Raw genomic sequence first — 16,211 nt, 5'->3', positions numbered from 1 at the left:
AAACGTTTTTAATTACGCGGACGGTCGTTTGGGGAATTAAAACAGCGCGGCATCAAAGCAACGTGTCGAAAAACAGATTTTTACCAAACGAATTACGATGAAAGTTCCATACTGGGGGAAATGAAGAAACGAAAAAGAAATAACTGTAGGGACGAGCTAAACTCGGAAAGAATTGCACGATTTTTAACAATGTGACATCGAATCGACGAACTGATACGAAAGGGAGAATGAAACGTTTGTTACGAATCTCTTTTCTGACAACTGAAATATTTCTCTGCTTTTTAACAGATGAATGGAATTTCTATTTTCCGTATGTCTTAATATTCAAACTGTAATTTGACCAGTTGTGAGAAATAATAGACGAATGATTCGCAAATTAACTAAACAGTATAATGTCGTTATGAATTAAAAAAGTAAAAAAGTAAAAATAACAAGGTAATAGAATAGAACGAGTAGAATGTTTGCTAGTAGAAGATTATTAGTAGAAATTCTGATTTAATAATACGAATGTTAAAATGTTCGAAGAATAAAGATACACACAAGAGAGACTCTACTTGCAAAACATGCACGAAATATACCTTCCGATATAACATGGTTCGCAAAAGTTCTAATTTCGAGAAAAATTAATTCACGAATTAATTAATTCATAATGAATATGAAATGACAAGCATAGGTCGTTGGACGACATGGAAATGGAGTTTATAATAGAAACATCGCTAGTGAGTTGGCAACAAAAATCATATACACAATTCGAAATATCGATATATCGAAACTGATATTTTTATGTTTCATAAATAAAACATTTTGCAAACGCATAAAACGTGACTATGTATCCCTTCAATCTTCTCTCGCTGGAATTAAAACATCAAAATTGGAAATTTTTTTACTCTACTAAAAAAACGCAGCCATTATGTATTTTTTATTTTGTTCGTGTACGAATTTTTATGAAAAACTGGTCACCAAGCTTTCAAAGCGATTACTGATCACTGAAAAATTAATTTTGTTAAAAAAAAAAAAAAAAAGTTTTCCACAGAGTTCAAAAATCCCTATACTACTTGCAAGCGTAATTCAATAACCACGAGAAAGAGGGAACAATTAATAAAATAATTTGACAGCAAGTATCATTAGGATTTCTCGGTTCGTCGATTGACACCGCGTTCGACAACGATTCGATGTTAAATTGAAATTCAACGTGTAATCGTACTCGCAACGGTTGACGAGTCGAATTGGGAAAGCTACAGTTTTTTGATTTAGCATCGCCTCCCGCAATTACTGATGAGTTGGCGGGAATCCAGTCGGCTGAATGCTTTCTAGAACATCTTCTGCCCATTGTACGAGCCTGGGAGTAATCTCAACAGTTTTAGATCATTTCTCACACGAGCTCACAGTTCACCAGGCTTTGATCCTCTTCCTCGGAAAAATCTTGAGAAACTCTTTAAATAAACGTTTAAGAAACGTCCGCAATTGGCAATGGATGAACGCCAAAACGCGACGGAGAAAAATTCAAATCACATTCTGACAACTGCGCAACCACGGACGAGATAACCGCGATATAATGTAGCAACAAAGATTTAGTTTCAAGTTTAATTTATTTCTGTTTCCGTGAGAAATAAACGAAACTCGAAGTCTTTCGAATATTTCTTCAATGTAGAATTTACAATATCTAGCACAAACAAAGGGAGAAGGAACTTGAAGATTCTGTTCAGAGAACGAAAGAGTTTTAATTTTGACATGAAATGATTATGCAAATTTTCAACCGACAATTATATTATTATATTGTTATATCGATTATACAATTCTGTATTGTATCGGTGATTTTTAATACAATTTTTACGTTTTTTTTCTTATTTTATGTGCACACAATGTTGCACGTATTCTTACCACTGAAATTCAGCAAACCATTTCTAATAAATTGACCCATATCCTACCAGTGACACACTCAAAAGGTGTAATAAAAGTTTTAAAGAATCATCATCCAGTGGAACACAGGTAAATCGCATTTATCCATGTTCAAATTGTACCACCAGTGCGATGCACTATTAAAAACTGTCGTCAGAACCATTGAACGTCGAAAAATATCCGATTCGAAAACGAAATGAACCATCTTTCAAATCGCGTGTACATTGTCGCGAGCTGATATTTGATTGAACACACGAACGTGCTTCGTAAACTGTAAATTATATCCGTTCCTCGTGATAACGACCGTCTCCGTGAACCGTCAGAAATACGAGCGAGAGTGCACCTGGTGGATCGTGGTCGATCTTTACAGTGGCGTTAGCTTCGCGCAGGGAAATCTCGGTGACCGCCGGGAAGAACGGTAAAACCGCGATAAGAGGCGCCATTACGGTCCAACGTATTTACGAATGTGGACAGGTAGGTTTTATTTGCAACTACGTCAGCACGCAGCGCTCGCCCGATGTGTTTTCCGGTGTTTGTCTAGCCGCTGCCGTCCCGGTAAATGTGAACTGGCCCGAAAAAGGAGAGAAAAGTATCTTCCATCGGCCACGGGCTACGGGTTTTCGCTCGTGGCCCGGTTAACTTTGTAATTTGCTGGCTGCTTCGTTCCCCCCCAAGCGCACACAAACACGCGTGTATAAAAATATATAAAATATATAAAATACCCCTGTTAAACGAGACACTACACAGTCTAAGTTTGATCTCTCGTTCCATTTCAGTTAACCATACGGTGAGTATTAGTTAAGAACCTCAAACTGGAGTGGAAATTATTAATTTAACCCTTTCGTCATCGTGGAAACCTATATGCTGCATAAAATTAGTTACCGTTGCTGCCAAGATTAAAGCTTGTTGATTTATAGCACAGTAATTTATAGTTCCACAACTTCAAACTGAATTTCGTTCCCCGAAGTCTCTGTGTGTGTGTGTGTGTGTGTTGTTTTTTTAATTTTGTCTGAAATTTTAGCTACTTATATTGAAGAAAAATTCGACGTATCTCACAAGAAGTTATCGCAATGGAAAATCCCATTCGGCAAATAGAGAGAAGGCTTCAAATTAATTATTTTCATTAAGGAAAATGAGAAATTTCAATTTTTCATGCGGCAAGGAATTGAGTGGTGGATTGAATACTTCAATCATACGATATCCAAAAAGATAAAGGCAATAATACTGATTAGTACAAGTGAAAGAAGAACAATCGAAAGTGGACGAAAATTTATACTGCGGAAATATTTAAGTAACTCTCAAGTCAAATCGAAATTTTAAAGCAAAGTTTTAGCAGCGCACTTAAAGCAAAAAAGTGTATTTTTTCAATCATTTCATCGTTCTAAAAATTTCTATTACGGAAATCACGAAATATCAAGTGAACGTAGAACTTTGAATGATATAATATATATATGTATGTATTCCCTGCCTCAATCTCAATATTTAGGTAATTTTTTTAATTATTACAAAAAGTAAATGATCAACATTCTTTCACCAGAACAATATTAATCTTTCAATTGAACTGCGCCAGCTGCTGAAATAAATGCTTGTAGATAGACAATTGTGCGAATTTCTGTGCATTCATGGAGAATTTTCAAGTATAAAAAATTGCAGAATAATACACAAATAAGATACAAAAATATATAAAATATATAAAACGAAGACTATTTCTTTAGGCTTCACGGTTCGTAATTATATTCATGCAAACATGAATTTGCGCAAATTCACTTATGGACGATAACTCATTCGTTGTCAGTCGCCCTTCTGAATCACCCTTAATGTGCGTGTCACGTCGCGTCATCCAAAATCTTCCCACCACGCACGTTGTTGCGTTTCGTTTCCGCGGTTCATTCTTCGAATTTCTCATTTTCCCGGAGAAGCCTCCGAGCTTGCGCGTTTAATCAAATACAAACGGAGGAATTCTCTCTGTCTCGATCGAACATGTTCCGCGTTGCTTTTGCTTTTCCCGTTCGCATCGTTTGTTTCATAGAGAAACCTTTTCAAACGTATCTATCCGAATGAAAAATCGACATTGGAAATTGACATACAGTATGGAACGAAATGGTAGTCGAACGTTTCTGTTTGTTTCTGCGATACATACGCAAGCAAATAAATATTTCGCGTATTCTGCATCTACCGTGCGCTCCATTATGCGTAATCGTGTTGAATTGTGACATAATTTAGAAAAGTTAGTGGGAGTCGAAGTGATGGCACTTTACGCAAAAAAATATGAATAAACGATAGAAATTAGTATTGTGAGCGAATAATATACAAATAGCATATTTAAACAATATATATGCACGTATAGTACACTTTACAAATTTATTTCTCTAGCAATTTTGACGAGATGACAATATTGGAATATTTTTCAACGACGATTCTTGAAATTAACTCGCTCGTCAAAATAGTTTGTTCGTTTGAAGCATTTTTGTGGACGTTGCAGCATGGCCATTAAAATAACGACAAACAATGTACGCCTGCAAAATTGCAAATTGCATTTGTTTGTTTTACAGACGTGAGTTTCAAGCGATTTGTAAAAATAATTGGACAAATGAAAAGTTATTGGTGGCTCTCAATACTAGTTTTACATAAACATATTTCTCTTTCTGCTGAAATTGCGGTATCTAGTTTCTCTCGTATGGACAAAATTTTTATTTAGAAAACATTTGCATTTCCGCAAATCGATGAGATGCAACACAGCTCTGAAATTTTCTCTCAATTATTTAACATCCGAATAAATACAATTGCAAAGAATATTACTAGAAAAAAAAACAAAAAGAGTGAAAACTTAAAATTACGGTTTAAAAAACCATCAGAATCCCATGTTCCACCCTGCAGAGTGCCATTTTTATCTCCAACTGAATTTTAATGCCGTATATTATATGTATATACGTTCGAATATTCGAGCCCGCGTGTGCTTTACGAGTTTTTGATGAACGAGCCAAGTGTCCTTATCGAGGATCGGTCAAAACCAAGGAAAAGCAGCTTCTTTTCAATTTGAATGGAAACATGTAAAAATAACAGCTGTGCCTTCTTCTCCGAGTGAGTGATATTTCCTTTTCTTTTCCTCTGTAACGGTGTGCAATGGTTCGATCCTTTGGATCTGTTAACGGATAGCGGCAATTACTCTAAACGCGAATTATCCGATTAGCCGAGAGATGGAGGAAAAGGAACGAACAAAGAATCCTGCAGGAAATCTTAGTGAAACGTCAGATTTCACTTCTACAAGAGGAAACGTTCCGCCATTTCGTATTCAAAAATACAATAGAATTGAACGAGACAGAAAAATGAAATGAAAGGATGTTGATCACAGTTATGGAAAGGATTTATTGTTAGTATTCAAGGTTTCAGCATCTCTCCATCGGGATAATGTGTATCTTAAATAGTTTCTCATCAAGGTGCTATCAGGAGAGTTTGCTCATTCAATTCATACTGATTCGAAACTGAAAAGTAGGAACAAATCCACCGATCCGAGTACCGTGGATACTATGTTCTCAAAAGATTCAATACTCGGAGAGCATAGTGGATCGGGCGGTCTTCGAACGATTCGATATTCGAATAACTTGAGACTGAAATTCGAGGATATTCGGCCTTGAAATTCCAACAAAATCTAGAAAGTCAAAGTGACAGAATTGGGTATTTGGAGGGGAAAATGATTAAAGACTGGGAGCAGTCTGTTGCCAAAATGCGAGAGTAGCGATGGTCTATCACTGTTGAGATACTTAAAATCGTTTCAAATAAATTCGAATCACTTTGAATATGATTTGAAGTTTCAAATTATTGAAAGTCTCAAGTCTTCGAAATTTTGAAATAACCTCAGGTGTCCTCGACTGTCTCTTGATGAATATTTCATATTTCACAAACATTTTCAATGTTTCATACGAAGCACGATTAAAGAAAATCTCAAAACGGAAAAAAGTATGAAAAAATATACCTACAAATTCACATACGTCATTCGTTTATACGTTATATATTAGATACACGGAATGAATGAAAAAAAGAATGCTCTTGTAAAATATTGAATACTCATTCATCAAGGCTAATCAGAGCTTTGAAGAACTCAAAACTCACAAATGCTTCCGAGAGTTTCGAACCATCGAATCATATTCGAAGCGATTCGAATTTTCACACTATTGAAAAACGAATGATCGAATCATGAGCTTCGAAACACGAGATTCGAAAAGCTACGTGTTTTATATTTTCCAATTTAAACGCACTTGCTTTACTATTAATTACCAATATAATCGTCAATTTGTTTTATATACAAATAAAAACTTGTAATTTCTCATTCCGGAAAAATTTCGAAAGTTTGAACCCAATTTACACTATTTCTCACGCGAAGATCGAACTCGAAAGTCGAAACTGTTTCCCTCTCCTTTCGCGAAAAATCAGCGATATGGATTTTCATTTTCGATCGCTATGAATCATTACACTCCACGCTCGGAGTATCTCTTTGAACGGGGGAACCGACAGATAGTTTTAGAAACTGTTTCATTAAACGGGATTATCAAAATGTCAAAGGAGCGAACACGATCGGGAGAAAAGAGTTATCCAAGCATAACTGTTCGGTAGAACGGTCTGCACGTTTGGCAAGCAACGTATCAGCTTTTCATTTAATCAACAAAAGATGAGCTTTCTGCATAGCTTCGTTTCGCCTAGCTTCGTCCGTTTTCAAGCTGGTTTAATTTTTCTTTTCTCTTACTTCTTCTTTCCTTTTGCTTTCACCACGTCTATTTTCCGAAATAGACTGGACTTCGTAATACCATTTTCTAGGCGACCCGTATAATATTTTCTCACGCACGTTACATTTATCGTTCCCGAAAGTTGGAGCTTTTGGTTGAATGTAGTTTTTCTTTTTTTTTTTTTTCTGAGATTGGTGAATAGGGAAAGACGGAAGAATATATAATGTATGAATATTTTATGAACGACGCTTTCAGCGTCGAGGCGAGACTTAAACATGTAGACTATTGTATAAATTACCCTTTGTATCATAAAGGTTGCCCTAAAATCAGGGAAAGTACGGTTATGATGTCTGTTCGTTCTTAAAGTACAAATTCATGACAATTATTATACAGGGTGTCTTTGAAATCGCGATACAACAAAGCAAAGGGTGATTCTACGTGTGAAAATAAGTCGAGAAGAAATAGAGTCGATTATTCGAATTGAGAGATGAATAAGCAGTTTTCGGATAAGCAGTTTTTTTCCGGATAATCGGTCGGAAAGAACGAAATTTTTTAGAAATTTCCAAATACGGATGTTGGGAATATCTACTAATTACTGGATATATTTCTAAATATACTGGATATCTCAGTAATTTGATTAATTTCAGACTTTAACTACAATAGCAACTAACTAACTAACTAACTAACAGAACAGATTATTTAATTTTTAAAATATTATGCCATAATAAAAGTATAATGAAAAATGAATACACTCCTAGTTATTAAAAAGTTAAAAATTTTAAAATCGTTTTGTCGACTGGTCGTTCTAAAATATTTATAAGAATAGAAAAACCAATTATCGGTGGCCATTGTGTCACGCAATACTAATTATTAATTATGACCTGATTCTCGAAAGAAACAGAGAAGATTTTAAATATTTAAAACGAGAAGTTAGAAACTGCCTTGGCACACTTTCAAATTCAATTTTCCAGAAAGCGAAGCTCAATTGATCTTTCAAAAAACGAAATCTTAAATGAAAAGATGTTGTTCCTCTTTTTAAATCTATCTTCACACTTCACAGAATCACTGTTGATTAATTTTTGAGCGATGAACTAGAGGAGAGCGAGAGGAGATCTTTCTTATGCGTTAAATTTTATAGATTCTCGGATATACGGCGAGCTACGACGGAATTTTTTAAGACCGTGATCGAAGCTACAAGTTCCCGAAGATTTGAGAAATCTCGAGTGGCATAATTATATAATTAATCGTGGAAGCTTTGAAAGTTATAAAATTAAAAATTCCTCCGACAGCGAGGCAATTTTCCTTTCATAAAATCTCTCCAAATAGTGTAATGATTAATCGCCAACAAATTTATTAATTATAATAATTTTTCTAACATTTCTATCTAAAAACGCTGTATCTTATTATTTGATTGGATTTTTGTTCTGTATCTTGTCAAGTCTTGATTGATTTGAGAGGAAAGCTCCTTGAATTAGAATAATCCCCCTTCCCATACCCATCAAGAGACTCATTAATGAACAACGTTTCACTGTAGATTCACGGTGAGAAACAATGCAAATCGATAGTACTCGCGTCAATAAATTATAGTTTCACGGTAGAACGGAGCCATGAAATGCCAAAGCAATTGACTTTGAGTTCGAAGACCCTTGCCATCGCGTCGTGAGAATGAAAGAAGGATGAAAGCCGCAAGGATTTAACGACAGGGAACACGAGTCCATTTTTCTTCGAAGATTATCCAGTGAGAAAATGGTTGTTTAACTCGAATCAATCAACCACAGACTTGTTAGTAAACCTAGTCATTGAATTAGGACCACTCACAATTTTTAAAACGTTACGAGCTTTTGGCAGAATTGAAGATCCTGAACGAGACTTGCAAATTTCAAACAAATTTAAATTAAACGAAAACTGAGAATTTGAAGTATCATGCAGGTTCTAATTTATTTTACAAAGTTATATAAATTTTGCAAAAATGAAGATATCTTTTATATAAAAATATAACTGCTTATTGAAAAAAATAAACAGTTGGAATAAAAAATTGCGAAATCTAATAATATATAAGTGATATAGATATACAACTGTACAAAATATATTCGTATTATTCTAAAATTATAATCAAAATAAGTTTCACTCGCTTATATTACGTATGTATGTAATAACTGTATTTGTTTAAATTACGATTTCAATTTATTTGCATGTCATTTTAAACGTTTCAATTCATCCTCATTAGTAAATTCATGTTTAAATTCATTTTTCGATTTTATTATTATTCATTTATTCATAACAGTAAATCCATTTTTTTAACAATAACCTTAAGCTTATTCGTAACAAATAAAATTTCAAAAATTAATTTTTCTTCATTTATAATTTTATATTTTTCTAAATTACATTAAACTGACGTAATAAGCGTTGCTTTCTCTGTTTTAAATGTTTGATATTTGACTGATGCACGTAGAGACCGACTGTATGTAACATTTAATTGCATTTTTCAATAATTTTAGTTATACCCTGACAGTTTACACGAATTGGATATGGTTTAAAACAAAGAAAATATTTTGTTTCGGTTAACGCTGATTTTCCAATTTTCCCAGTTAATTTGTTTCTTCCCAGTTAATTTTTGTAATTTCTCCGCGGTATGAGATTGTGCATTGTTAAACAAATAGATAAAGATAAACACCGGTGGAAGCCCATTTGAACAGGAAATACAGTGAAACAAAAACAAACAAAAATTTGACGAACGACTGGTGGCTGAAAGGTTGACAGATTGAAATTTTGAGATGATGGATTCGATGGAGCCGACTCTATGTTTCTATTGTGCTTTTCATCGCACAACGATAAATATAATGAAAATGTATGGAAACACTGACTTTCGTTAATTTTACGCTAACTACTATTTTCTCTCTTTTTTTTCCGAGTTACGTTTCATTAATGATAAACTAACCAGCGGATTTTTCTAGATTCGTGTATTGTGCGTGGAGAATTTGAAGGTAAAACGCGCACAAGGCATTTAATATGTAAAAATATATAAAATGTCCAAAGTAAAGTGTTCATTACAGGGAAAAATGGCCAATACCATTTTTCAAATGTCATTCTTGCAGAATCAATCGATTGCAGCAAATAAAAACTTTTACGAGTTTAATTTAATTATATATTAAAAATACAGTTAGCATTCTTTTTGAGAGCATTCTTCTATAGTATTATTTCTTAACATTATAGAAAATTTTCAACATTGAATTAAATTCGAAAATATATGAATGATGTGAAACAGGTAATCAAATGTATCAGGTACAATAATACATAAAAAAAAAAAGAAATTGCATCTAAAGAGGCACAGAAAAAAATTAAGTATTCAAATACTAAACTCTACACCAGCCCTCATTCCTCAAAAAATAACGTAAATTTACAAATATTTACGAGCACAAAAATACATTGAATTTATGCAAAAATTTTTCGAAAGCTACTAAATCACAAAGGTTCGCTCGATTGATAAGTTACAAGATTAATGTACAACTAAGACAGTATAAGTCAGATCTTTACATTCGATGGAACAAATTTTATTTTTAGATACGTTCGTGAAAGTTCGCGGTCCAACAATATAATTCTATAATGTACAATAATTTTGAAGCTTCACTCGTAGAAAATAACCGAATTTTAGTAAATTCCTGAGATTTCCGGTTTACGTCCGATCAGTGGCCAGCCAAGCGAACGGGATCTATAGTTATTGGATTTATAGTGCCGGAACGAACGAGTTGAATTTACGAATTTCCTTCCAGCGAGCAAGAAATGACGCAGGCTAGGAGGAGATTATACGCGGAAGTCGCAAGATTAATCGGCTAGAACTTCCTCCGCGGAAATATAACAGGATATATTAACTTTTCCCCCGCGTTTGTTCTCGATCGAAATTGCGACAAGTAAGTGCTGCGTTTGTTATTTCTCGAATTTCTCGGATAAACAAGAAGAATCGATCAACGATTAGACGTAACATTTCTGACAAAATCTAGTTAGTTACAAAAGTCTAAAACTATCATCTATGAAATTTCAAGCATTCAAATCAATAGAAAAAAGGATTTTAAACGTTTCACGTATCTCAGTTAATTTGTCAGTTAAAATTGGACTGTTCCCAAGATACTGATAATGCTTTTCGACACTTGTTTAAGAGAACAAATAAACAAATTTTGAACAATCTCCACCATCGATGTTGTACAAAAATTTCTTACAAGAAGAAACACAGTTTAGTGACTTTGTTCAAATTTATTTAGGTGTGTTTCCTAGTTAACGAATGTAAAGAACGTATAATAATTTTTTAATTTTTAATAATCCGTATAACTTCAATTGATAAATTAATTGATGCTAATTTACAACATGTCTAAAATCCTGTTTATTTTCTTGAAAGTTTCGAATTTATAGATGGTGGATGGTGGATTTTCGTGACAAAATGTATCATCTCCGATGAATGCCGTATACCTTTCTGATAAAAATTATAATTGTGATTTTATGTGATAAAACCTGAACAAGCCTATTTACACTTATATGAGAAGATCCGAGGTCATTAATAAAACGTTGAAAGAGATTAATAAAACGTTCTTTGAGCCAAGGTGTGCGGAACGTCGGCATGTTTCTTTCATAAGTCTGTATCTACGTGTAGTCTCTCACTTTCGTGTACGTATTTCGCGAAAACTGGCCTGCTGCTATGATTGATGTATCATCTCAGACTGCTAATCGATTTCAGGTAATTTTCCGCGATTCGCCAATGCTAGTTTCCTTGCCTCGAGCAGAAAGAAAGGCTATCGTCACGAACTGAACTATACACTCTAGTTTTATCGAACTGTACGCGAACTTCCACGTAAACAACTCGTCGTTTTTCACGACTAAAACGTTTATAATATTGAGGACCAAACAAGAATTATTTATCATAATATTATAAATACTTCGATTTATAATATTATAAATACTTAATTTAATTTCATTGAATTTTATGAAACTATAGAATTTGGGTAAAAAACATAATGACGAAAAAATATTTACGACAGAACTACTAAACTAGACAATCTAGGCTAATAATAATAACTTTTCTTTGATACAAATTTTATACTTTATATTGGTTTTATAATTTTACTGTCGAGCGAAGCTTTGAAATTTTCTCTCTTCACTATTAAATTACAAAATTCGATGGTACGAATGGAAAAAAATTGCAAATGCAGTGTTTAGAAGTACAAGATCGTCGTGAACCTGCCAAAAATAAATTGTAACCTAACATTGTGATTTCGAACAACTGAAAAGTCACAAAACTTTATAACAATCGCTTGAAAATATAGACTTGAAGATATCGCATCGCAGTTTTCGGAAACTTCAAAAATATGTTATATACTATTGACGACGCTCACAAATTAGTTATCCAGACATCAAAACTATATATTATTTATTTTTCATTAATCTAACGGATATGTCAAAAAGATTTGTGAAATAAATTTAACAAGATATATTTAATTACCATTAGACAGGTAAGACCCGGGCATCGTTCCCTCTAAATTCCATAGTCCATCTTTCATCCATGCAATTGGAAGTTGATAAATCTGTAACAAACTTATTTGTTTGATTATTAGTTTAAAAAACTTAACACAAAACTTCCACACCACTAAAACAGTCCCGACATTTGGAAAAAAAAGTAAATGAGTAACCAGAAGGGTTACTGTACAATTATCTATGTTACGAAACCGAGCAACAAACCCGATCTTATCTTATTTCGCAACACTAATTCACTAGCACTAATTGTGAAATAGGAAATTATCAAAATGCAGCGCGAGTAGTGCTTCGTCATGTTTAAAACTCCCGAAAATAAGTACGCGACGTTATTAATCTATGCACTCGTGTTTAAAAATGCGCAACACTAATTGCGACGCGTCCAGTGCAACCATGCTGAAGGTTGCTGATGAATAACTAATTTCGTACAACTCTTGTAACTGCATCAGATGATCCAGGAGCAGGAACAGCCTTCCACGAAGTCAGTGGAAGAATTTGGGCATTTTGTAAACGCAACGCTACATCAACAAACGCGATCATTCATTGTCGCAACACTAACAGCAAAAGTAAAACTGGAAACCGCGATAAAGTAATGTCGCTAACACTAAAGCTAAATTCAATGAAAATTATTATTAACAATAGAAAACTGTATGAATGAAAAGCTACTTCAAATACTCTAACACTCTAAAATTAATTAAAAGCAATAACTCTATAATTTAATTCAAAACAATAGGAAGTAAGATAAATTTTATTATGTATAACTCTAAGATAATTTTAAAAATTCACAATTCGCGAGATCATAATTCGCAACTCTAAAACAAACACGATTATCATTTTTCCGCAACTCTATTTCAACCCGTAATCTATTTCTCGCAACATTACCAAGAAAAAACGCGATTTGCCCAAAACGAAGATGAATGATGACAGAGAAAAAAAGAAAAAAAAACAACTACAAATACTAAAAGAGCATAGTGACAAAGTAGTAACGAGAATGACCTCCCATGCTCTGGTACCATTTAAATGATCTAGAGGATGAGATGCCATTTGTTGTGACCCTCTTCGTGGCAGTTTGCCGGGTCTCTTCAGCTTCTAGCCTTTTCTTTCTTCGGGCGCAATGCCCGCTGAAACTTACATCTAGCTCGAGTCTTTCTAATCGCAAACCAAAAAATAATTTATAAAGGTGAAATGAAAAGATGAACCGCGGAAGCTGACCTTAATACACATAGACGACCACCGATCACAGTGATCGTTGTCCGTTCGCATGTGCGTGCTCGAGCAATACCTACATAAACGTACGTTTCGGGACCTACTCGCGACCTATCCACGACCACGACCGCGATGCTAAATTCGAAAAATCGAAGAGTAAAACAAGAAACAAACGGCATGCTCAATTTGTACCAATTTCACTGTCGATTTTTCAAATTAGATTTCCTGAAACAGGTTGGACACGCGAAAAAGGGACACGCGACCAGAGACTGTGCCAACCTGCCCGGCCCTACCTACTTATAATTAAAACACAGGCATACCAGAAGTAAGCTACCTATCCTATTCAGGGCCCCTATATATAAAAAAATGGCAAAACAGGCACACCAACACACTCATTCCACGGTTCTCACACATACCACTCGGGCGCAGAAACCTAAACTAGNCACCTGGGCACGTGAGTGAGATCCTGACAATGAACACGGAAGGGGTTAAACCTGAAAATCCTGAACTAAAAAAATGATTAGTTTGTATTTAATTGGTTGTATATAATTAGTTGTGTATTTAATTTGTATCTAACGGACTACTGCATTATTTTATTTCAAACTACAATGACTTTATTCTTTGAAAAATTATTGAAATTGCAAGAGAATAAAGACAATGGGCAAGAACTGAATAAACAAGATATTATGAAATCTAATAATTGACTCAAACAATCAAACTCAAACAATTGACTCTAAATTAAATATTAATAGAAATAATCTCAGGCGATTTCTTCATCAAAGCATATTTTCGAAAATGCAAAAGCAGTGTTCAAACTTGTTGCCTTGATTCAAAAATCTGCCTGTCGCGAAGTATCTTCTTGCACATAAAATTTCATATATTTTTTTTACGGAAAGAATTCTAATCTATTATATATAATCAAGTTGTATTGAAGTTCATAATTATAAAATTCAATTAATTAAATCATTTAATACTATTATAAAAGGGAAAACAAAGTTGGAAATTATTAATTATTATAACAAAATATATCAACAAGTAATAACTGCCTCTTTCATAGCAACGAAGTCGGAGGATATTCGTCTTCTCTACTACGAAATGCTCAATCGAAATCATTTTAATAATAATTATTTATAATTTATCTATTCATATGGATATTTATATAAATATTTTGCTTTTGCAAACATTTATATTGAATATATTCTGATTTCATAAATAATAACTATATATATTCAAACTAATTGTTAAAATCGCGATGTGCAAGAAGTCCTATCCTAATCTAATACATAAAAAACCTGAAAAAGATGTTACTACTCACGGATATGAAAAATATCCGCAGTCACTATGCTCATCAAAAATTCTACGTATACAACCAGTCACCCGTGCCGATTTGGACCTTTCATCCTACGACATGATTGAGTGCCCGGAGGAACATAAATGCATGCGACTCACGCGACAGATGTGAAGAACGTTATCATCGATGCTGGGAAAGTTATCCTAATGACCCTCATCAAGTAGATACCCATAGTGGAAGTGAATGCAGTAAAAAATTTTCTGAAAAACATAAAATATTATGTTTCTAAAGACACTGTGTTATTTGTGAAAATTTAAATTTTAATAATGATAAAAATTTGGATTAATAATATGTGTTTTTATTTTATAATTTTACATTCGACTTCAATAGAAAGAATACTATAGAGAATAGAATTCAAATACAACATGCTAAAGTACTTACATTTTTAGCTTTTGAAGCATCATAAGATCCTTAAAAGATTAGGGAAAATAGTGGTAGTAGAAAATCTGTAACAAAACGATGAACATTAGAATTTATGTCTGGAAGCAAAGTAAAATCTTAAGTTGGAGATAATGAGAGATTCTTACATTCTTGACTTTGGAGTCACCATTGGATTTTCCCCGAAATATACCAAAAAGTTGATGCTGTGAAACGTCTGTAACAAAACATCAAACATTATACTTTGTTGTCAAATTTGAAAAATGGAGTGAATTGAAGTACAATGTATAAAATTATTTACGATCTTGAGTTCCTGTAGAGGCCTTATCCTCTTCAGCACTGACTCTAATACCGAAAACAACCACTGAACAAGAAAAAATACAATAAAAGAAAAATAAAAGACTATCACCATGCGCGTTTAAGTAATAATCGGCGGACTCATTGACTTTAACTTCACGAAATATAATTTAAATGAATTAATTTAATGTAATGAGAGCCATTTTGCTCAGAAAAATATTAAACTATTGCACAACAAACACTGACTTTACTGACCGCATTGCACGCGGTCTAAAAAATTTTCTGAAAATAAAGCTGATTAATAGGGGAAGGATACGTTTATTTAAAAAATACTGCTATTTTTCTAATACATGATTGTAAACAAATGTGAATATGTATTACAAATATTAGTTATAAATTATAAAATATTCTATTTTCTGTACTGAAACTATAAATGGAAGACAATTATTGTATTCTGAATGTTTGTTATTAGAATAGGAAATATGCACATTAGTAATATAAACGTCACGTGTTATAAATGTTCGAAAATGTTTGCACAAATCAAAAATGTAAACAATGTTTACAGCTAAGTATATTTAAGAAACAATACGACGAAAAATGCATGTGAAAGCTTGCTTTGAATCGTTTCAATTGCGTATCAGCAATTCGAAAATAGCAAATACAGTATGATAAAGTACATATAAATGAAAATTTTGAATTTGATAATCTAATACAAGAATATACATCCATTTGACAATATATGTATACCGTTAAGTTGATCTATATCCAAATAAAATATTAATTGATTTAATCTTTTCTATTCTCATCTCTGTATTCCAAATAATTACGAAATTACGTATTGT

The 16,211-nt window shown here is 33.3% G+C and overlaps 1 protein-coding gene across 1 annotated transcript in view; it reads right to left on the bottom strand.

The window, feature by feature from the left end:
• LOC122536639 (zwei Ig domain protein zig-8-like) overlaps nt 1-12,380 on the bottom strand; it is a 77,284-nt gene extending 64,904 nt beyond the window's left edge. The window contains exon 1 of the mRNA XM_043669131.1: nt 12,109-12,380. Coding sequence (XP_043525066.1) covers nt 12,109-12,166 — 58 coding nt within the window. The 5' untranslated portion in view covers nt 12,167-12,380. The remainder of the gene's footprint in view (nt 1-12,108) is intronic.
• Between the last annotated feature and the right edge of the window lie 3,831 nt (nt 12,381-16,211).

Source organism: Frieseomelitta varia, unplaced genomic scaffold (genome assembly GCF_011392965.1).
Source record: "Frieseomelitta varia isolate USP_RPSP 00005682 unplaced genomic scaffold, Fvar_1.2 scaffold_859, whole genome shotgun sequence".
NCBI lineage: Eukaryota > Metazoa > Arthropoda > Insecta > Hymenoptera > Apidae > Frieseomelitta > Frieseomelitta varia.
The sequence above is the reverse complement of the archived record's forward strand: the minus strand, read 5'-3'. Positions and strand labels throughout refer to the sequence as shown.